The sequence below is a fragment of the Nelusetta ayraudi genome, unplaced genomic scaffold, assembly GCF_046127955.1.
Source record: "Nelusetta ayraudi isolate G7.1 ecotype Tasmania unplaced genomic scaffold, CSIRO-AGI_Nayr_v1 ptg000007l, whole genome shotgun sequence".
Classification (NCBI taxonomy): Eukaryota; Metazoa; Chordata; class Actinopteri; order Tetraodontiformes; family Monacanthidae; genus Nelusetta; species Nelusetta ayraudi.
Window position 1 is genome coordinate 6,085,317 of NW_027466057.1, and position 23,687 is coordinate 6,109,003.

The window sequence follows — 23,687 nt, forward strand, 5'->3', positions numbered from 1 at the left end:
GGAGGGGAAGCAGTAAAGGGGGGAGGGGGAAGGGGAGAAGGGGGGAGGGCAAGAAAAAAAAAAAAAAAAACGAAACCTCATCTCATCAGAAGGTTGCGAGAGGAGCAAAGGAAGAAGGGGAGGAGATTTAAATGGCCAGCCTGTGAAAAAGGTTGTGAGGGGCAATTAGAATCAAGTGTGTGTTTCAGCCGACCGGAGCTCGGATCACGACTGAGGCTGAAACTTTTCTCCTTTCCCCCCTCTTTCTTTCTTTGCACGGGACTTTTGGAACTAATTACACTCACTCACGTTGTGCACTGAACATGCCGGCTGCTGCTATTCCAGGTGACAGACATCGGAGTGCTTTTGGAGTTGAATTTTCCACAGAGAGGCTTTTTTTGTTGACTTTATTTTAATTATCCGCGTCGCCTCTTTTTTTTGACCGTTTATTACTGAACACATCATCGGGAAACACGCGGGCTGCGGCGCTACGTGACTGCATGCGCACATCGCCAACCCAGGAGCGCACCACTTGGACATTCCAATTTGGAACTTTTTTTTTTATTTATTTATTTATTTTTTATTAATCATTTCTTTTTTAACCTATTTATTTTTCGAATGCGTGCGTTAAAAGTCACGACCGGTCTCCTCTCCTCTCATCGCGCAATGAAAGTGGGACTTGTCATCCAGACCGCGGTGGCGCTTTTTCTGCTGCTCTCACCTGCACAGGTAGGAAGTGAAGCTGCACGCAGCGGCGCATTGAGCACAGACAAAAATTAACCCTTAAATATATACTTCTATTACTAATGCACGTGAAAACTCTCTATATAGGAGTATTTCTTTCAGTTCACTTTTCATTTTAAAAGAGTTATATTGGCAGGGTAAAGATATTTTGACATTGCCTGAGCGAGGTTTTATCTCTCTTGTGGAACAGATTGAAAATGAAATGGTTATTGTGTTGGAAATATATTGTGCTATAGTTATTAGAACAATCTGGTGTCTTGAATGAGCACCTATCCGCTCAGTTCATTCATAACGTGGAACGTGACAAACTGCATCTCCGCCTCACCGTGCCACTGACTCACTGTTGTGCTTGGCCAAGCTCACTAAGCTTATAATTACACCTTCATTACTCAGCATTGCCCATCCACCCCCTCCCCCCACTCTCACCCCCCCCCCCCCCCCCCCACACACACACACACACACACCCCTCAAACCCTCCACAAGCTTGTTTTACTCCCAACGGTGGCTTCTCTTTCTTTCTTTCTTTCTCGTAATACATCCCCGTCTGAGGAATGTTATTTGAGTTATTGAGGTGGGGAAGGAAGAAAAAAAAAGTAACAAAGGTAGCGCTATTTGTTTTATAAGCTGCTTAGTGTGAGGAGTCAGTCGGTTGGCAGAGTCTCAGCCAGTCCTGGCAAGACGCTGCACGGTCTCCTCTCCTTTCATCTGCGTGTCTTGTCTTATCGCAACTCATATCCGCGTGCTCCCGAGGCTGCACGCGGTGTGGACGATGGCCACGATAGGGATGAAACGGCGAGGGAGTGTGTTTGCCGGAGCTGGGGGGTGGGGGGTGGGGGTGTGGGGGGTCTTTTGTGAGCAAGTTTCGGGGCCAGTTGTCTCTCGGTCGGTTGGGACTGGCAGCGGCACAAAGCCGCTCTGTTCTTTTGTTTCCGAGGCTTTGCCTTTCAGGCTTCTCGTGAAAAGGTGCCAGAACGGGACAGAACTGAATCTGGAGTGAGAACTCCATCAGAGGCCCGTGCCGCGCTGTGTAAACACTTGTAGGAGTAGGTGCCATCGCGGGGCAGGGCGTGTGCTAACCAAACGTGCAGGGCTTTTGAGCCCTGGTTCAGCCTGTGATGTTCTCCCACGGTGGGCTGCTCTCTCGTCCAGTTCAAGGCTGAAGCAGGTCGTGCATGTGTCCTCCTTCAGCTGGCTGCTCTACTTTCCCTCCCTCGCCTTGCCGCAACCCTGCACATCGCGCCTCTTCTTCGTCATCTTCTTCGGCTTCATCGTCATCCTTTTTCCACCCCTGAAAAAAATACAGAAATAAATCGAAGTTGCTCACAAGATTCCCCCCCGGTGCCCCGGAGTCTTTACAGCTGTTGCTGAGAGGAGAGCGTGTGGGAGAGGCTCGGGATCACAACATCTCCACTAATCCTCATAATCAGCTCATGGCCTGCTCAGTTAAAATGGGAGTGACAAAATCCAGGGCCGTCGACATGTTGCAGGTTAAACGACTCTCTGCCTTCCCAGACGACTGACGGGAAACGTAAACTACACATTTGCGAGTTTTAGCAACAAGTCTGCACAGTCACGCTGGCTCGTTTCGGCGCATCGTGTCTATTTCCGAGGCGGCCGCGTGTTGCCGTATATCGAGCGAGGCGCTTAAAATAAGACCTTGTTGTTCTTTTCCGCAGCGCGCCAAGGAACTATGTACTTTGCGAGCAGGGCAGTGTCTGTCACGGTCTCCCCTCGGCTGTCTAGGTGTCTGTCCTGCCAGCTCCCGCAGTCGTCTCCCGGACAGCACTGACGTTCAAAAATGGAAAAAGCAAACATGCTGGCCATGTGGTTGGAGCGAAACGCTTATTATAAGCGTCCCCTGTCCTTGAGATCCTCCGTCCGCGAGCGCGAACCTCTGATTTATAATGATTCCTCATCAGACGCTGCAGCCGGAGCTGCCGTCAGCAGCCCTGCGACTCACGCACTCATTCATGTCCAGCGTGACACGTGGAGTGGGCGAGAGAGGGTGGGGTTAACTTGGGTTCTGCTTAATAATTCCGCTGTGCTGCCAGGCGGGGGATTTACAGCATAGCTCAGGGTTTTTGCGTTAGTGCGGCAGAGGCGATGCAGCGCCTCTCAAACTGAAGTGTGCTTAATGAAACAAGGCTGATTTCCAGTGTCGCCACCACCACCGCTCAATCCCCGCTGCTATTTCGGCTACTTTTTTGCAGAGCCCGCTAGGCCCGTTTGAAAAGCACACTTCAGCATCTCCGTCCGCTTGCCGTGACCTCCACCATGAAGCCACGTCCCCTTGTTTCATGTCAACATTGACACTCAAAAGGGAAAAGGCAAAAATAGGGAAATAGGGCAGCTGCTTTGACTCATCGCAATCCACTGTCAGACTGCAGAGTCAGCAGTCAAACCATCACAAACAAGGCAATGGAAACGTCGGTCCCGGAGCTGAAGTGTATTTGAGGTCAATGTCGCACCTGCGTCTGTGTCAACATCCGCATCAAACGCCGACGGTGCGCTTGAGGCCAGTTGGGGATGGTCCTGAGCTGAACGTCGCCTGGATTTCCACCCGACATGATGACAAATCCTGTGCCCAGTTTTGTCATTTTCCCGCTCGTAAAGTACACTCCACTCCACCACAACTTAAGTTTGTATCGGCGTATTCCAGGAAACACCCCTTTGAAGTGGGAATGTCGGATCGGAGCGTCGGAGGAACATCGACAAAAAAACGTTTCTTGCATCACGTATCTGCTCGCTCAAATGCGTTGCACAATTTGTGTTTTGTTTTTCTAGAATAGACTCAATGCGTGTTTTGCGCTGGTAATGATTTGATATTGGCTAATGCCATGCAAATGACCAAAAATGGGCGTGTTCATCTTGCTTTTCCAACTCATGCCAGGAACTTTGTCAACTGTGAGTGTGAATCAATCGTTGGCCTAAGATTCTGTTTTTGGGACCATCAGGGTTTTAATCGAAGGGGTTTCCTGCTGTAAACAAAACACAAGCAAAAAAAAAAAATCCCCTTTGCCTGATTGTCTGACTGATTTGTCAGGAAGCGGCCTTCTAGTTGCTATAAATAGGGGTCAGAAGGCTTGTGGTTTTTAATAACACGGTGTTGTGAATCATGTACGTTTTCTTTTAGCGCAGTGGTGGCTTCCTCTCTGGGGTCTGTTGTGCCCCCACACTTGCAGACTTAGCAGTGCACTCAGCTCTTGTCCGAGGGTGGAAACACCTGGGTTTTCCTCTGGAACAATGGTGGCCTCCTGGTCACCCTGTCAGTGACACTGTCTCATGGACAGTGTGATATAACTGCAGACGCTTATGCCCCCCCCCCCTCTCATTCCTGGACATGGGGTCCTGCTCCATGTGTCACGGCCACTTCCTGCGCATGTTGGCCAGTTGAGTTTGAGCTATAGCGCAAAGCGCTGAATCCCGCCGCGCTCCGCCGCACTGTAGGATAACAGAGCCTTGCCAAAAATAATCAGAGTTGCCTGTTGCCTCTTGCCCATCTGACACCTCATTGGCAAAACTGGGATTGTCTCCGCGTGGTACGACTTCCCCTCTCGTCTGGAGGTGCCTCATAGAAGCAGGTGAAATCTCTGCAGCCGGACGCAGCTGATCTGCATCCAGACCATCCCCGAGAGACGATCGCCTGTCTGGTGTTGTATTGTCGAGATTCTCTATCCCACCGAGCATTCCTAGAGAAAGAGGAAAGGCTCTGTGCGTAATTTGTCTTATTTTGCAGTCGGACGCGACACTCGAAGCTGTAAACATCAACATGTTTGCAGGCAGACGGCTGGACGCAGGTGTTTCCTCTACATCATCGCTCGCAGCAAAACAATACTCCAGCGTGGCCATCTGCATCGCCCCCGTGTTTGTGTTTGCCGAGTTTCCTAACCAACAGGGAGACATGTTTCTTCGTATACTGTTGATGTGGCCTAGTTATCCACATTAAGCCATTATCATTTCTTTTTTTTTTATACTCCCAAGTGCATGATCCTCACATGATAAAATGTCCAGACATTCCTAGAAAACTATTTAGCCCTCTGCTTAGAACCACCAACAGAACTGTTCAGCGTTAGCTTTGTAGCTCCTACCACACGATGGCGATGGAACGTGGAAATGAGTTGTTCTGAGGATGTTGTTACTAACCTGGGAATTGCGCCAGTGACGTACCACTGCCCACTGTGACATCACGAAGGGCTGATTTCCCAAGCTGTTGTTCTCTGTCTGGACTTTTTTTTTCTCATTTCAAGCAAGTCACGCGAGATGCACGTGATACCGGCAAAATGAATGGAGCATAACATTGGACCTTTCTCACTTTTTCTTTTCTCACTGCACTTGCAGTTGTTGCATGCTAAGCCATCTTGCAGTGCTGGTGACCTGTTGATTGCAAGGCCTGCATTTGTGCCATTGCGTTTTCTCTCTTCTCGTAATGCCCTGGCCCAAGGGAAGGGCCGCAATCGCAATCAGGAAATATGGATTTCTCCTTCCTCCTGCAGAGGGGGAGGAGGAAGAGGAGGAGGAGGAGGAGGAGCAGCGGTGCTCGGGGCAGCCGTCTACTCAGCAAGCTTTAATCTCCCATCTGGAGGTAATTTACTGTGGTTTACACAGGGAGAACAGCGTTTACTGTAATAGAGACCACAATTACCACTGGTCAGCCTTATCTCAAGACTTGTGTCGTGTGCGTGTACGTTTGCAGATGGGGAGCGCGGCTTATGCAGCAGTTGCGTGTGTCTTCAGGGGGACATTTGTGCATGCATTAATGGGCTTACACAGAGGAAGTGGCGTTTATTTAAATCAACATTTATATTGTATTTTTTATTCATTTTTTGGCTTGGAGATCAGGCAGCTCCTCTATATAAAGAGGGGAAGGGTTACTCTCACAATCAGAATAATTAGAAACAATCTTCGATATCCTTCCGTTTAAAAACATTAAGGTAAAACAAGTATCGTAAATTACTCTCTTTTCCCCCCCCAAACTTGCAGTTGGATGAAAACAAAAAGCTTGATGTATTTTCATAATTAAATAAGATGAAGCTGTATAGTCCACAGGTGTGGTAGTTTTTAGTTTTTCAATCAATCAATCAAATTTTATTTGTATAGCACCTTTCATACAATGACTTGCAACTCAAGTTGCTTTTTTTTTTAGTGTTGTTGCTCTAATTAGACAAACATGACACAGCATGTCAGAACTCTCCAACTGGTGGTCAGTTTTAATGCCAACCCAACATAAGTGGAAACTGAAGGGGTTCCAGTTTAGCTCTGGCGATTTGTCTCTGCATAGTTCAAATGTATTGTTTAGACACTGGGCATATTTCAGGGTCTTAACATAGCGCTTTTATTTATGTTTTGCTCCCTTGTGATTGGACAGTGGAACACAACCCATATAAAAAAAAGAAACGACAAAAAAAAACTGTGTCACTTCTCCGCGCGGCGACCTCAGATCTCAGAGGTTGTGTTCACACACGGCTCTGTGGCGCGTTTACCGCACACTCCGGCTGAAGTTCGCTGGTATTTTTTTGGCAATGCTCTGTGATCACAAGCCCTGGCCTGACCACCCTAGAGACCTAGCTGGATACTGTCAGATCGGTCACCACACCGCCGTCATTGTGGGCTCACTCACCGCATGTATACAAAGCAGAAACTGGCTTTTGTTCGGCCGGTCGGAGGAGAGTTACGGTGACCTGGCAGCTCCTTTCCATCCGAGGCCTGAGAATTCCTGCAGATGTGGAATCAGCTTCTTAATAAAAGAATGAATGTTTGGGGAGATCTTTGAGGCGGAGGGCCAGCTCTGTTTTCTAGCTGTCCTGGTGTTTGTGTTCACTTGTTCTGCTTTAGTGCTCACGGTCCTGTGTGGTCTCGAGTTCAAGGCCAAGCCTCAGTCCTACCACGACCAGGACAAGCTCCCCTTCCTATACCTTCTTTTAAAGCGCGGTGGAAATGCAGGTGTGTTATTGCTCTTAATAGCCAGGATGTCACCTTATAATAATTTCCCTTCCACAAACACTCCACTAATTTAGAAAAACCCGGTCAGGAGATGGTGATGCTGGCGGAAAGCCTCAAACCACCCGTCTGCGGTCTGTTTATCCACACTGGCCTCTGCAGCAAATAAGTGTAATATAATAAAGAGTTGTTTTGATATGAAATTGAGTGATTCCTAAACAAGGGGCGTGTATTTTTGGTGGAGGTTCCATCATCAGCTCAAGGCCACAATTTTAAATGGTGCAGCTGGCACACCGTGGTGTTGGGCCAAGATTAAATACCACAGAGCAAATGGGTTTGGCAGCCAGATTCAGACAGATGAAGTGGAAGCTTAGAAAAGGGAGGTTCTGTTGAAAGACAATCCTTCTGTCTCTCTCATTCCACTGGTCAGGTTCCGTCAGCTCTTTTATTTTGGGGCAGTACTGGGTGTGTGTCCGTGAGTCAGTTAAGTCGGTGTGGTTTGATTTAAAATTATTAGCCTTCCTTTAATGTCAAACTCTTGACCAAGTACAACTGCACTTGTTGCAAGGTCCAGGGTTTGTTGGCTAACTGGACATGCCAAGTACCCTAGAAGGAAAAAAGAAAAATTGGGAAAGACAGATTTGAAAGAGAAGTGTATAGAAGGGAGAAGAAGATGTATATTTATATGCAATTCTTTGTCTTATTGTGTGTGTGTAAAAGTGGTGCCAACCACTTAAAGGCTTGAATCACTTTGTCTTCCTCATCATTTTTCGCCTTTTATTCAGATACGTGATTGTGAATGTGTGAATCAAAGAAGAGTCATTTTTTGGGAAATGATGTGACGTCTTGAACTGAGTAAACTTTCATAAGATATTCGGCCCCTGGTTATATCAACCTTGCGATTTTCTGTAACACAACCACAGTTGTCGCAAAACCACAATCTTTTCTCATCGCGACTGTTCTAATGTTCTTCAAAGACAAAAGTGTGGACTTTGAACTTGTCTGGGAACAGAACAGCTCATACTCCTTACTGTCACCCTTGCACAACCCAGAGGAAGAACAGAAACCTTAGATTAGCTAATGCCGGCTCTGCATCATCAAATATGTTCATGCTAGAAAGACTTGTGCAAGTGTAGATCGCACGGGCTTGTGCTGGTCGGCGTTCTGCTTGGCTCCTCGCCAGAGTACCTGCTGTTGAATTATCCAACTCCCCATCCTCTGCAGCTTGACCCCTGAGTGAAAAAAAAACAAACAAAAAAAACTTTTATGGTCGTTCTGCTGTTTCCCCAACATGTTTTGTTTTCGTGTCCCACATGCTGCCCTTCCTCTGACAGATGGAGTTAAGTAAAGAGGTTAAAGATGACGCAGTTCAGCTGTGTGGGAGTGGAGTAATGAGGCCTGGTGCCTCTGCGGCCTGACAGCAGGAGCCCAGGGACGCTACAGGTCCTCAGATCTGACCCGGAGGACGGAGCGAAAGACTCCCAGCCAACAGACAACCTTGAGCGCTGCAGAAGCACGGAACACGAGTTGGTGAAGCAGCTTTGCAATCATGCATGGCGACCTTTAGCATTTGGCAACAGATGATGCACAGTTTGGCAATGCAGTGTGAATATAATGGATCTCACATTAGTCCCTTCAATGGCTTCATCATCAGGATGTGAAAATGGATGTAAAGGAATTGATGCTGTCTACGCTGCCTTGTACTGACTAGCCAGGACTCTCGTGTCAGGCCTTCATCGTTCCCTTTAGCGTTCGCTCTGGACTATCAGAGGTGGAACTTGGTGCGTCTTGGTCGACTGTACAGCCAGTAAATACTGTATTTTCTCTAATGATCTTAAGTCTGTGGGTTTTGGAAGCTGTCTTTGGCAGATTGCTTGGATCAGTTTCATCACTCACCAAACTCTGATTCAGTTTCCCATTATGGAAATACTTCCTAAGACCATTTCCATCTGGGCCGTCCTGGGCCAAAAGATTTCCAGTGTGATCTCTTTGTAATGTGTATCGACACTCTCCGCTTTGCTTGTAATACCAAAATCTGTTATATTGTTATTGTTGCTCTTGAGAACTTCTTCAGTTCAGAACTGAAGAAGTCTGGTTGAGAGGTGAAACATACTCAAGATACTAAAACCAGTCCAGTTGCCTACAACTTAACCTTCAAGAGCTACGATGGCCTGGACGACTGAGGCTATATTGCTGAGGTAGTAGGTAGTTTACAGTTGGTTAAATGTTAAATCTATATTCAATTTGTTTGGTGAAAGGATATTATGGTTACACTAACTGTATAATTGCATTTAAAAAATTGCATTTTCTGCATACATTAGATCCAGGCTGTTCCAGTGGTTCTGCACAGCTCCTCTCAGTCTGCAGGATTGTGTTTCTCTTTGGATTCTCTGTGTTGAGAATTTTTAAATTTACCAAAATGCACTTCTTTTTTTTTTTTTCCAAATGTGCTTTATTCTTCTGCAACGCAGCCAAAAAAGGAAGTCTTATCAGAGACTAGAAGTCTGCCTTTTGCTTTTCCTCCCTCTCGTTCACACCCTCTTTTTCATATTCATATCGTAAAAGCGAATTTTCACAGGACATTCGTCTACATGTGGAGGGGCTGTTATGTCTGCTTGCCGAGTGAAGTTATGTGTTAAAACCGGTTGCCATGCTCTCGACTGGTGACAGCGAATATTGAATCTGTTCTGGAGGGTGCGCGCATGCGTTCGTTTGAGGTCAGCAACAGAAGATTCTGAAGGATAGCCTCCCATAACAATCTGGGCCATTGCGTCACAGTTTTTTCAGTCTTAAGGGAAATATTTCAAGCTGTTTATTTCATTATGCAGAGGAAACACAAAGGACCCAGAGACAGTCAACTTGTAACACCACACTGACTGAAATGGTGCAAGAGAAGAGCATAGAAACACCAAAGAAGTCTATATAGCCCTTAGCACGTCTGAGCCAACCAGTGCATGTCAAAAAGCCCCCCCCCCAGTAGTTTCTACATCGAAACCAGCAATAGAAGCGTCTGAGCACTTTGTTTCCAGCACGGCCGGCCGTAGCAAAGTCTATTTCCTGAGAGAACAGCTGTTTTTCACATCAGTGAAGTGGGAAACAGAATTCCGGGCCTAACGCACCACTGCCAGCATGTGTTGACATGTGGCACTCGATGCACATCATATGACGCAGCGTGTCGGAGGGCACGGCGCGCCACATGGAAAACTCCAGAGATTTGTTGGGCTTGTATCACATGTTCATTTGGAAAATGAATAGAATGTGTTTGGAAAAGACGAGCAGCACCTGATCGGAGAAACTGCCAAAACTATTCAAAGGAACCGGTTAAATATTTATTTTCCAGTTGAACACAGCTGATGATGATGACTAGCATATAGACATGGATCTATTTAGCATCAGCTGGGCTCACAATCACTTCCTGTCTTTCTGACTTATCTTCTGGGACTTTGAGGGCATCTTGAAAGGCTGCAGTGACTCGCTACTTTCGGCACGGATAAAGTGAAGCTCATTGGTTCCTTGGCCGACTGAAACCTCTCAAGATTAGAGTTAAGGTTAGATGAGGGCAGTTGGCAGTCACATTAATATTTAAGTGAATAATTTCTTGCCTTTCTCCAATTTCACAGCCTCAATTGAAAACGCGTGAGTACAACTCATGCCATTTCAGAAATTTTCCCTTTCAATGACATCATGAAAGAGGCAGTCAAATAAACAAATAAAAGTCAACAGATTATTTGGTGAGAGTTATTATTACTTGATGTTCATGGATCAGTGTGTTTAACTCAGTCGCTCCCTTTTCATCCTGTGCAGTGGTAAAAGACCAGTCACGTCCAAGAGCAGAGGGAAAAAAAGAGTTTACAGTCATTTCAAGTTGGAGCCATTCGTCTCAACGGCCTTTATTACTTGTATTATGGAAACAGTAAATGAAACAGAGCAGCATTCCACACTGACCAAGGACAAGTAAAAACTCTCATTAGGGATTTAAGCCTAAAGAAACCCGGCAATGACTTCTGAGAAAGTTACTGCTGGCATTCATTACACAAGCTTATCCACAATTTACTAATATGAAATGATTCTCCCATGCTGTTTTTTTTTTCACCAGAGATGAGTGTATCTTCCAGTCACCGTCAATCACTAATTCTAAAAGTGCACTGAAAGCAGAAGAACAAGAAAAAAAAACTGACTACGTGAGGATCTTCACGCAGCCCTTTTGTGTAATCTGGCAGTGTCTTGCTCACTCCTCTGCTCTAGACCACAGGAGGTGCCAGAGATGCTCACCAAGTCCAGGCTTAACCCATGGCTGAGGTCAGAGAAATCCTTCTCACCTCGCCACATTTCAAAAACGGCCGAGCATGTGATGTGGAGCAGCCCCAGAGAATACCCACAGCCAGGGGAGAAGAGAGCGGCTTGGACGCCAATTAAGGCTAGAAAGGGATTTAACCGCTCCTCCTGTCCTGGCACTGTACATACACACAAGTATTAAATATCGCTTCCAAGAGTCGAGGCGACTTTTCGCAAGTAACCTAGAGTGAACTGTGACTTTTCCGTGCCATTCCTGATGCTTGTGGAGTTCATAAAATGTGTTGCAAAGCCGGCGCAGTCCAATGAGCGGCTCCTCGGCCCCTCTGTCCGAGGAGCAGCTGTCCGACTTGGCCAGCTGACCGACCGACAACTCTGGAGCCCACAAAAAAAAAGAAAGGAAAAGTAGTGGAAATGCCAGAAAAGTAACTCAGGGAGGACTGAGTCCAAAGTGCTTGACTGAAAGTTCTTGTGTGTGTTTTTGTGCATGTGTGTTGGGGTGTGAGGTGTAAGTAGACATCAGACAAACAAGTTGTTTTGTTGCGGAGATGACAAATCTCTCACTGATACAGACCTGCCAAACACTCATGTCTATTTAAGGTCCTTGCTAATGTGTGTGAATGCATCCTCCTCCCCCTCCTCATTAAGGCGGGACATTCCTCTTTAATCGCTGTCTCTGAATAAACGGCTCATTGCTGACAATTACGCTTGTCATCGGTTTTGCTGATAACCGAGCTATTTCAGACGTTGTGTCATCATGTTGAATCAGTAAACCATGTTGCCATGTCACTAGTTGGCTGAAGACTTCCCAGTTTTCTTTTCCTCCCTTTTTATTGATCAAAAATAATAGTACATTCAGGCTCTGTGTGTGTTTTTTTCTCTTTTAACCTTTGCCAAGAGTTCATTTATCACCTCGTTATCATGCCGTGAGCCAAGTCAAGAACCAACCGACTGATTGCGTGAAGAAGAAATCATTTTTATGAATTCTTCTGGCTGGGAGATTGTTGTCACAGCCGCGATCCTCGCCCCTAAAAAAAACAATTTGGTCCGTAACAGACAGCAGATGTGTCTTTCAGAAATTGACAGATGGTGTGAGAATCAACATCCCTCATGCCATTATTTTGGAAAGTCCCGATTCCCTGTCCATTTTTCTGTTATATAACAACAATTGGTCCAACACTCTTAGTTACTTGGTCACTATCAGTTTCACAGTGTGACTGTCAACAGGTGTGTGTGTGTGTGTGTGCCACACGCCACTCAACACGTGAAATGCAACCCCGGTGACAAGGCGGCAGCGTGAAGGCAGGTCGTCTGCTGCCGCTCGAACTCTTCTGCTGGAGGATATTTGAGCAAATGCAGATTTCCCCTTCCTGAAAGGGAGTCAGGCAGAGGTTTTGTATTTTCCCAGGCGAATGAGAAATCCACTGTTTATCATGGGATGATGGGAAAGAAAAAAAAGGGGGATCGAGACGGAGAGGGAAACCAACAATGGGAAAATAAATAGAGAGCTGAACCTTACACCACAGGAAACTGTTTTTGAACCCAAACAGTTGGGCACACACGGGGACCAGTGCGGGAGACTTTTCCATTGCACAGTGTCCCAAAAAAGGTGTGATCGTCCGTCTAACTTTTTTCTTTTCTTTTTTTTTTTTTTTTAAACTCTATGGCTGTCACTGCTAGACTCTAAATTCGTTCTGGTAATGTGTGTGGCCAGCCAGTGTGGTCAGCATCGGGAATTAAACAATACATTTTGATTGAGCCGGCAGCTGGATTACCCTTTTGGCATTTTTACTATTTTAGTTGAACAGCTGCTCTGATGTTCTGCTGCTGGTCTTGATCTCTGTATTTCGTACTCCATTTCACGCCTACAGACTTTTGCAAATCTTGAACATTGGGCCTTCAAGCTCAACCCACTAGTGATTTTTCACCACTTTTTGTTCAAGCTGGTTCAAATTTAAATAAAGTTCCCCGTGTCCTATTTGACATCATTGATGGGAAGGAGCCTTTGAGTCACAGTGAGGTCTACCACCAGTCTGGGATCTGGAAGTGTTCAGTTGTTGTCTGTATTGTCATTTAAGCTGCACTCTGAAAACTGATTGATTATTTTTTTTCCATTTCAGAGTCTACCACTGTCGGACGCCAATGGAACAGCACAAGGTAAAAAATCAATTTAGCTTTTCTCTTTCGTTTTTTCTTTCTAAACCTACCTGTAGCATTGGGGTTGGGGTTTATTGATTTATTTGTTTTACCGAAGCACGGCTATAGATATGACACAAGCTGTTTGAAAATTGAGGCTTTTTTTAATTCATTCATTCATTCCCTCAAACATTGCTTGGGGTCACAAGTAGGAGTGGCGGAGAACGTGATCAATCCTGTCAGAAGCATGCACCTTGCCCGCTCCTCATCATCCATCACGTAGTTTTAATGCTACTGCGTGAAATTGGACGTACTGTCTCAGTAGTGTTGGGACTTGCAGGCGCAGGACCGGCAGCCAGATAAGCAGCAGGAAGCGGCCACCGAGCTGGCCCTCCGTGCTGTTCTACATTACAGTTCATGGCCTCGTCCTGACCGTAGATGCTTTTGCTTGCTGACTCCTTCTAGACTGTCTGCTTTTGTAAACAGCTGTTGTGGTGTCAGGCTCCATTTGATGACCTCGAGGGGGGTGGGGGGGGGGGGGGGGAGGGGCAGCGCAGTCCCAGAGGTGCCCATGGGGCAGCTCAGCCCCAGACTCCAGCAGGGTTCTGTCCGTGGCCATGTTTCCAGTGTTTGTTTTCTCTTCCCTCTCTGTTTTCTCGGGCCACAGTCGCCCCTGGTCCTCCCCCGCAGACTGTGCAACTGGGACACTTTCACACATACAGTATACCCCCACAGGAAAGCTTACTGTACATTAAACAAACATTTTTGCTTCCAAATGCAAACAGGATACACAGTGGCATATTGCAACTGGTTTTGTGTTTCTGTTTGTGCTTATGGTGCTGTAATTACTGATTGCCCTCGCATTTACACGTACAGTTGACTTGAGCCGCACTCGGAGGCTGCCACGGTTGTTTTATTGCACCGCTGCTCCTGTTCAAGCAGCCAGGGAGGGTTACGAGGGAGGGAAATCAATTCAGTCACCGAAGCAGCTGTGTACCTCCGCTGCTGTAGGTCCCTTCATCTGGCCGTCTTCCTGTTATTGACCCATTACATCATTCACCACACAATTGACATGGTGACCATTGGAAGTACGGCCAGCTTCACAGCTGTGGACAGTACATGCATACTGTACTGCACAAATGAGATGTGAGTCATTCGTTGCCATCTGTCATCCATGTATCCCATTTGACTCGCGGGTCAAAGACGGGGGCGGGAAACTGTGCATCATGCAGAGACACTGTCCAAGTTTTGGCCTAAGTGAAGTGACTGGGAGCTCGTGTATACATCGGCCAGTCCAGTTGTTCAACCAATATCCGTTCTCAGATCAGAATCTGAGAATATTTATATTACGCCAGGTCGTAGGTTAAGAAAATGAATTTAGTGCAATTTCAGTTTAGTTGCATATTGAAACTGTTTTCTGGCGTGACCCAACCTGCTCTCGCTCTCTCCTCCACAGTGCTGATGTTCCAAGAAGTGTGGGGTCGCAGCTTCTGCCGGACCATCGAGAAGCTGGTGGAGGTGGTGCACGAGTACCCGACGGAGGTGGAGCACATCTACAGCCCATCCTGCGTTCCACTGGTGCGGTGCGCAGGCTGCTGCGGGGACGAAAACCTGGAGTGTCACCCTACCCAGACCACTAACGTCACGATGCAGGTACGGGACAAAGAGCACCGCGCAACGTGATTTCAAAGGCTGCAGCTGGTCGTTTGGAGAAACCAGAACGTGCACGTCAAATTAAAGGGAAAAAATGTTTTCTGCATGTGCCGTGGTTGGATGACAGAAAGTAGCAGAACCACCAGAGTAAACATAAGTAAATGGCCAACTCCCGTGTGTTGATCTGTTGCTGTTGCAAGCTGTAATTTTGTGTATTGATCATCTGAACTGGCTTTTGTCCCCCAGCTGCTGAAAATCAGGCCGTCCGAGTCGGAGAAAGAATACGTTGAGATGACTTTTGTGGAGCATCAGACATGTGAATGTAGGTAAGAAAAACAGCCGTGAATGAGTATGTAAGCAAATATTGGCCCTTTCTCCTTCAAATCAGGCTTCCTCACATTTACCCTTATTAATGACATCAAATTGTTTACATGGGATTATTGAAGGGTTTTTATTTGTCATTGAATTAATTTATGTTAAAAAAAAAAAAGTGCTTAAAGGCTTGTGTAATGTGTATGTGTATGTGGTGTAAAACTGTTGTATAACTCCATGTTTGAATGTTTATTTTACAGAGTCAGGCAACCTGTCGTAAGGGTTGAAAGGTAAGCAGATGACAAATTAAAAAAACATAATTAGCCGTTGAATTGAATTTTCCACCGCCGGAGGGAACGCTCACTCACCGCTCTGTTTGTCTTGTAGGAGGAGACAAAGAGGACGAGGCCGGAGGAGAAAGGAGAGGCAAAAAACGAAAGAATGTGAAAGGTAAAAGCGGAGGTGCGATCCTCGCTGCCAGGATGCGTGCATTGTGAATCATCTTGCATCACCGGAGGTCCCTCAAGCACAAATCTCTCTCCTGTGTATCCCAGGTGCCAGATCCCTCGCAGGTAACTGCAATGGCGACCCAGTCCTCTGTTGCAGCGTGGCTCATTATTTATTACCGACCCAGCGACAGCATCAAGAGTCTCCTCCGATCACCCGCCAATACTGCGTTGGCAACACGAGACTCGACCGGCTGGGATGCTTGCTGACAGCCATCAGCAGGATGGGCGCGGCAGCGCTCGATGCGGACCCTCAAAATGGAAGCGTCGGTGGATCAGTGGGACCGCCGCTGACGTGCACCTGACACGATGGACACACCTGGGAGCCAGTGCAATTTGGAACCAAACAAATTATTGTCCTCTCTTGTATGCCAGTTATTACTGTATCTTGGTCTTTTTTCTGTATTTAAAGGAGATTTCACTTAAAAATGAATAAACCTGTATTTATTGATACAGCTGTATACTGTATTTGGACCGGCAAGCCTTTGAGAAGTTTGCCCCATTTCTTTCTTTCTTTTCTTTATTGTTAAAACCTGAAATGAATAGTTTTGATTTGTGAAAGGACCTTATATTTGACTCAGCTGCTCAGCTTTGTAAATGCATAATTTAATGTCTCCCTCTAGTGTTTATGCAAGAAGTGTTCAGAACTGCTTTATAAGTTTTTGTTTGTTTTTTTGTTTTTTGTTTTTTGACATTCTTATTTTATTAATTGGTCTACAGTTTGAGAAAGCATAGTGTTGTTGGCCCCAGTCAATCACATCACAAGTCTCTGCTGGTTCTAAGTGGAGTTTGAAGTGTTTTATCTTCTGAATAGCTGAAAATGTTTATTGGAATTTTACGCCCACAGATCACTTTGTTCAAATAAATATCTGACAAACGTAAATTATTGTTTTGTCTGTGTCTTTTCAGAGCAGTGCATAAAATTGCATGTGTTGTTGAAAGGTGTGAAATATCCCTTCATTTTGCTTGGCTTTTTAGATGATCACAAACAAGATTAAGTGCACATGCAAGCACATTTTCCTTCATATTTGCTGGCTCTTTCGGTGATTCAGTGACACTTGGACACGACAACCTAAACTTGTGTCTTATAGTGAGCAATTTAGCATTGTGTCTTAATGTCCGTGACAATAGCCATTTTCATTTGTGTGTTCTATGTAAGTTGCTACGGCTTTGGATCACAACGGAAGTGTGCTTAAAAGACAGATAAATCAGTTTCTCACAAATAACATCAGCAGTGCAGCAGTGTAAAATTGCAAGCTCAGCAAGAACGTTGAAATCAATACCATGGTGATCAGTGCGCTCAAGCTCAATGCTTATTTTCTATCGATGGCCGCACAAAATATACATAGGAAATGTGATTTTCTTGTTTTATCTCCACTGCAAGATCATTGTACTTATGAAAGTCTTAACAGGCTATGTGTTATCAAACCACACATCCTCTGGGCTCCCACTGTAAGCCCACACCACAGGTGTTTTCCTTTATCTGTTTTTAGAAACACTGCTGAGAGAGGAAGGAAGCCAATGATGTTGTTACATAAAGTATTTTTCACTATTTCTGGCCTCTCTCTCTCTCACACACACACACACACACACACACACACACACACACACACACACACACACACACAAACAATCAAAAAGTGAAAAATCTAAACATTGTATTTTTATTAGTTTATCAGTTCATTTTTAATTAACATACTTTTCTGCACTTTTACACTTATGTGTACCCCTTTCTTTGTTTCTTTGCTATACAAATGTGTGCCACTTACAACAAACAGAATAGAAACACAGATGTCATAATTCAACAAAAAATAAATTTAAAAAAGAATAATATATTTCATTTTTTCCCAGAGTATTGGAAATACTCGTTGCATGTCTGCTTGCTCAACCTGCTACCACATTAAAGCAGGCAGAGAATCACATATAGCGCCTTGTAAAAAGGCCTTTCTGACAGCATTTCTTTCCCTCAAACCTGTAAAACGCGAAGCTGTTCGGGGCCGCACCATGCGTCTCCACCAGATGGCGGCAATGTGTCGTCTGGGACAACAGACCCCAAAGAACACAGAAGAAGAACGAGAATCGGAAACTACGCCAGAAGTGCAGTAACGTCACGGTTGCATGAAAAATAGAACCTTTGGTGCCTCAATAGAGGGACATTTCTTTAGGATTGGCGGTGGAACAAGGTATGCAAGGAAACCCTTCTGTCTTTCGTCAAGTAACGTGCCCATAATCTCGCAGTGGCGTGTTTGTGGGGCTGATGCTAACCCCATGTGGCTAACTGACGGCTGTCCGGAGGCAGGCGAGGAAACGCTGCCGATGTCGTTGTCGTGGACACAAATAACGAATAACACTGCGTACTGTACATTAATATGGTATTAAGCCGTTAAGCTAATCAAATAACTTCAATTTAACTGCCGCTGGATATATATATATATTTATTTATTTTTTTAAGAGAGCTGTCTTTTCCACCCGAAGTAAGCTGGCTGTGAATACAGTCGTTGACAAAGATGCGCCTGTAAACAACAACAGATGCTAAGGTTAGCTGCGATGCGACCACTGTACAGCTCCTGTCTCCTTAAGCGGAATGATTTTAATGTGCACTTGACTTCGTTTTCTGGCTTAAATACATCAGGTAATGTAAAGTGTAGGCATACATATCTGAACATTCCCGTCATATGGTGTGTTTGTATGTGTGGGCGTGACAGGCCTAACAGGCGTCTAACGTATCGACGTAATTGATGTCACGCAGTTAAATATCAGGTCTCGGATTCACTCACCGTTCCCTCGACAAAGTTCACAAAATGCTTTAACTTTGATAATAAGTTACTCATTCGTTTGTGTGATTAGAATTATCAATAATGATGTGAATGCACCACTGAGGCTGTCTTGGGTTCTCTGCCATTTAAACTTTTTTTTTAAATCATTATTATTATTGCTTCAATCCTGCCCTCTTGCTCAGTGAGGTCCAAATGAGCAGCTTCAGTAGGCCCAGCAGATACAGCAGGGCTCCGGCCTTCACCAGGGCAACACAGCTCGGACCACCCAAGCCTGACCTGGAGAGAGACTCTGGATTCTCAGGTTTGATTTGATTACTATTCCCTGTGGTCACACACGCATGTGGTTATATTTTAACAGCATTTATGTTTTTCTTCCTCTGTTTAAAGAGAAATAGAGAAAAAAAAAATCCCCGGACATTAGTGTATTTTTACACTATTGTCCGTAGGCAGGCTAACAGCAGGATATCAGGCACATGTCAAACATGGCGTCATTGACTCTTGAGTCATGAAGCTTGATAGCTAGACACTTTTGAATGTCACACTGGTGGTATGAAGTGAATGAAATAAGTCATCTTGCATCTCATTGTCTCACCGTAGTTTGAGAGCTGAGGTGAGAATGGAAGACAGACAATAAAAATACTTGATATCAAAAAGTGAAACTGAATCTTTTTTCTTTTTTTTCTTTTTTTTTTAAGTTTTCACTGCCTCCTTTTGTCAACCTGACTCGGACCTGAGCTTGTGACTCTGTACTGTCGTTTTCATTTTGTTGAAATACAAAATGTCTATTTCCCTTGTATTACAGAACTAGTGCTCTGCTGCCTATCATCATGACAGAGGTTATTGATAATTAATCAAACCCCTTTGCTTGTTCCTATACTAGATGCTAGCTCCGAGTACCTCAGTGCCTTGGATCTGACGGACTCTGAGGATGTTGGAAGAAATGGGTCCATAGTATCAGCAGTCCAGGACATGACTGGTCCACAGGTGGCAGTGATGGGAGGCTCATACGGCGGACTGTCTCCAATGATCATCATGAACAACTTTGTCCTCAAGCAGGTAAAGTACACAAGTGCATTCCTGACAAATGTCATTTGTGATTTACAGGTTTTTGTCTGAATTGATATATAGTTATAGATCTGTAGATATAGATATATGTATATGTTGTCGCAACTGGAGACGTTCATATTTTCCACCTTCTTTATATCAGACTGAAAGTACATGTGGCCAAATCTTTTGTGTGTCTGTGTGTTTCCTTGTTTGTTTAATAATTTAGAAGCATTTTAAAAACATTGTTCATAACAATAAAAATCATTTAGATCAGTATTAGAAAAGACAGTGCTGTGGAATACTAAGAGCATGTACGTATTACTCTAGTTGAATAGTGCAATGTTAAAGTGTGTCCAATGTCTTCAGCCTTCCCTGGTGGCTCCAGCTGAAAAGCAGATGGGCTTCTCGTCACCGTTGGACATGATGCCTCAGTCTCAAGTCGTTTTTCTCCAGCCCATGGTGTCAAACAGCAGCACCTCTCCACAAACTGCTCCTGAACCAATCAGACAATCCAAAGGCTACATGCCCATCCTCAAGTCCTACCCTAAGATCGCCCCGCACCCTGCTGACTTGTCGTCCAAGACGTTGGGATCCTCGCGGCGCAGTTCGGCGTCCGTCTACGATCAGCGACAGAGGAGACACCGCCGCAGCCACAGGCTCCACAGCTCCCCCAGCCCTCAGCCGCCACCGCAGACCCCGGCCAAACCCGTCTCCATCTTCGAAGCGGCCAGCGACCTGTCCGACACGGCTGACAGCCAGGACACGTCTCTCCCCCTCCTGGCAGGTAACGACTCTCTGCCCTTCTACATAGATGAACTGAGGACAGAGAGCGACTTGGATGAGATGCACGACCCCTCCTCGTCGGACTGTAACAGGCGCCAGCGATTCAGCAATACCTACAACATCCTCAACAAGTCGGGCCTGCTGGGAATCACCATGCGCACCAAGCAGCTGATCAAGGAGAACAAGCGCACCCAGGGCCAGCTGCAGCAGCTGCAGGAGCAAACCGGCCTCCTGCTGGAGGCCCTGAGCAGCGGCGACCCCAACCTCTGGTCCAAACTGCAGCTCTCACTGCAGCGCACAGACAAGGAGCGCGGGGGCGTCGCTGCTCCGGCGGTCCTGGGGTAACACGCCGCTGACGCCAGCCACGTCCCTTAATGAAACGTCCTGTAGTGAACGCATTCTCTTAAGCAAAATAGTCAGCAAGCATCTGGTTTCTCAACAAAGCAAAACATAACCTGACCTACCTTAGCCCTGATAGTGTAGGCACGCAGCGTGTCAAAGCAGCAGCAGCAGGTTGCAACGTCGAAAAGAGTCCAAACTGTTGTTCTAGCGTGAAAATGAAGCACATCTGACACCAGGTCAGAGCGAAGACGCATGCTCAATCGAAAAAAAAAACCCTTTGCCTATAATGAAACTCTCCTCTGCTTCAGGATGGCAGGTTCTCGTCAAGTCTTTTGCAATAGGGCTACTATGGCTTCTACCACAACAAAGCGACTGCATTAGATGCATGCCTTACAGCACACGTGAGGAAACAAAAGGTTTATTTCTTTTTAACGAACACATGCCTTGAACATGATCTTTTTTCAGTGGAAAAGATCATTTTTACAAAAACAATCACGTTTAAAAGCAGAAGCATCCTGAATCAGTCTGGTAACTTATTGTCCTTTTTTTCTTTTCCTTTTTTTTTTTTTTTAAACATTGAATAAATCAAAATGAGCAGCTGCCACCTTTTGTGAAGAAGAGTCGTATGAGGAAGCTCACTGTGAGAGCGCTAAGGGATTTTTTTTAAAAAATATGTTCTATTTCTCGGTGTCCTTATATTTATTTGTATCAGTGTTTCTGACCAACACCGAAGTGTGTGGAGAAGATAAACAAACAAAAAGCACATTTCAACCAGTTTGCCACTTAACCCGTAATGCAAGCTTGTATTTTTTCAAAGTATACCTTTAAGAACTGTCTGACTCGGTCGAAAGCAAAAGCTGTAGCAGTAACGGTGCTGTAGCCATGTATTATTTCTCTCTGGATTTGCGCTTGTTGTTCATTCCTGCTGTTGAGGCTCAGTGTGACGTGTGTCCCTCGAAACAAACTGACAGCTAAACTTTCATTTCTCCCATCGGTGCACTTCAGACGCAAGGCTACTGACATGTTGCGACCAATGTTCTGACTCCACTCCCTGAATGAGCCTCCTGCGTTTCTAAAACAATGTGAATCTAAATGTCAATCTGAATGCCTGTGCCTTTCTCTCGCTCTCTCTCTTTTTTTTTATGTCTTTTTGTTTGGAATTCATATCAGCGCTTGAGCAGCTTTAGATTGTGAGCTTCATGTGATTGGGAGAAGAATGTTATTATAACTCCAAAGAATTCTTAAAATCAAAGCATATCATGCCCTGAAAGATCAACGGAGTAGAAAAGTTGCATGATGTCATCTGACTATTATTTACGTTACTGCTTTGACATCTCGGCAAAAGTTTTTCAGAAAACTTTCTGTATTTATTATCATTTTATAAATGCCTGTGTTCTGATTTTTAAAGGTCCCATGCAACCTATTTCTCATTTTTATTTTTTTTATCTTGCACTCTATTGGAGCAAGCAGCCTTGCACAATGAAGCATCAAAAAAATGTATAGATTTTCTGAAAACAAGGCCCTGTTTGCAGCCATCGACAAAAGTGCTTAGTGAAGCTTTATTGGTCCATCCACATGTCAACACCTGGCAGTTCACGATGTCGCTGACCTCGGAGGGGTATCGGCGAGGTATTGTGCCACTTGTGACATCACAAAGGGCAGATTCCCACAATTGAATTGTTTAATTACATATGTGTGGAAAGTAGTGCAAGCAAAAAGCAGTCAAGGTTGGATTTACCTCACTTCTGGGGCCGTCTTTAAAACATATTATTAGAAAATAATAATATGAAGCGGAAGTTACAAAAAACATTCTTGTTTGGTTTGCATTTCCTGTTTTATTGTAAAATGTGCCGTCATTTTGGCTGGTGTTGACCTGTCATGAAAATGTTTGAAGATCATGTCCTCACAGATGTTTGTCGGCTGTATTTCTCAGAATGTACCGCTGCAATAAAAAACTGATGCTTTTTGAAATGTAAACGTTTTATTGGCACAATGAGAATAGACAATGTAGCTCTAAAAAGTCTGTTTATTGAATCCAAAGTACAGCATCCTTAAACGTGACGTTGAGGAATGCCAGTAGTTGTATACACAGCACAACAGTATAAAGTCTACAACTTCATCGTGGAGCAGTTAGCAGTGTGGTAAAAATCTCATCTTTGGGGTCATTTAAAAGTATGAGTTTATGGCACATTGTGAGGAAATACCCTGGATAATAAGAATATGGTACCATCCAACCAGCAGCCACATTAGCCAGTAGGATCATTGGAGTCGAGCCTTTCTGTTGACACTCACACTGTGGTTGTCTTCTAGCCCTTAACGTCACGCAAGTTATTGTTCTCGAAACCACCATAAATTACCTGAATGTCACTTTGTAGTGTTGTATTAAGAAGTGTGGGGGAAAGCACCACACTGGACTAATAATCTCAGAGCACCCTGGGGTGCAGGCGTTGGCGTCAACAGTAAAATGCTAAGCAGCAAAGCAGTGAACGCATGCTTGAGTGCAAAGCCAGGTTTATGTCTTGTAGCATGTAAAAACTGAAGCATGTTCCAACTTAACACCGGCTTGTTTTGTTGTAATATTGTCTTGTCAAATGTTTCTTAACATATACTGAGTAACTAGCACTTATTTAAAAAAAAAAAAAAAAAAAAAGGCCCAGTGTGAAACATTTGGGATCTGCTGGCATGAGGGAGATGGAGCAGAAAAATAGAGATGATTATTTTCTAGTTTGATACAATAATTTAAAATGAATACTGTTCATAATTTGCTCTTAACGAGAATGTATAATTATGCAGTGGGTGGGACATTAGTTTCATCTGCTGATGGGACAAAGAATGTCTTCAGAGTGACTCTGAATTGACCTGCTTTCTGCAGAGTGGGTCATTGAGTCTAACAATATCATTTTGTCATTTATTTTGGCGGCTAAAATGACAGCGACACCACAATCACAGGGCTATGCATGCTAAATAAACAGCTGTTCATATATTGGCCAGTAGATGGCTCTAAATCTCACACACTGAGCCTTTAAAAGGTTCATATTGATATATGGCTCCTGTCCTTAAAGGAATGTATGCATCTAATATCTACCTATTTCGCTCAATACTTTTAGGAGACAGTAAACCCAAAAATCAGAAGTACAGTAGCTGTAGTGGAACTCTCCGATAAGAACCAGCTACTACA

At 44.9% G+C, this 23,687-nt stretch overlaps 2 protein-coding genes across 2 annotated transcripts; both read left to right on the forward strand.

Moving 5' to 3' along the window:
- The first annotated feature begins 102 nt into the window (after positions 1–102).
- pgfb (placental growth factor b) lies at positions 103–16,443 on the forward strand. Its single transcript, XM_076018172.1, has 7 exons — positions 103–708; positions 13,074–13,110; positions 14,546–14,742; positions 14,989–15,068; positions 15,315–15,344; positions 15,442–15,504; positions 15,609–16,443. Exons 1-7 carry the CDS (start codon positions 598–600, stop codon positions 15,628–15,630), a joined length of 540 nt encoding a protein of 179 aa, XP_075874287.1. The 5' UTR covers positions 103–597; the 3' UTR covers positions 15,631–16,443.
- Positions 16,444–17,586: 1,143 nt separating this feature from the next.
- cipca (CLOCK-interacting pacemaker a) lies at positions 17,587–22,480 on the forward strand. Its single transcript, XM_076018173.1, has 4 exons — positions 17,587–17,743; positions 18,520–18,638; positions 19,218–19,393; positions 19,751–22,480. The coding sequence occupies exons 1-4, from the start codon at positions 17,679–17,681 to the stop codon at positions 20,510–20,512; spliced, it is 1,122 nt and encodes a 373-aa protein (XP_075874288.1). The 5' UTR covers positions 17,587–17,678; the 3' UTR covers positions 20,513–22,480.
- Positions 22,481–23,687: the final 1,207 nt, after the last annotated feature.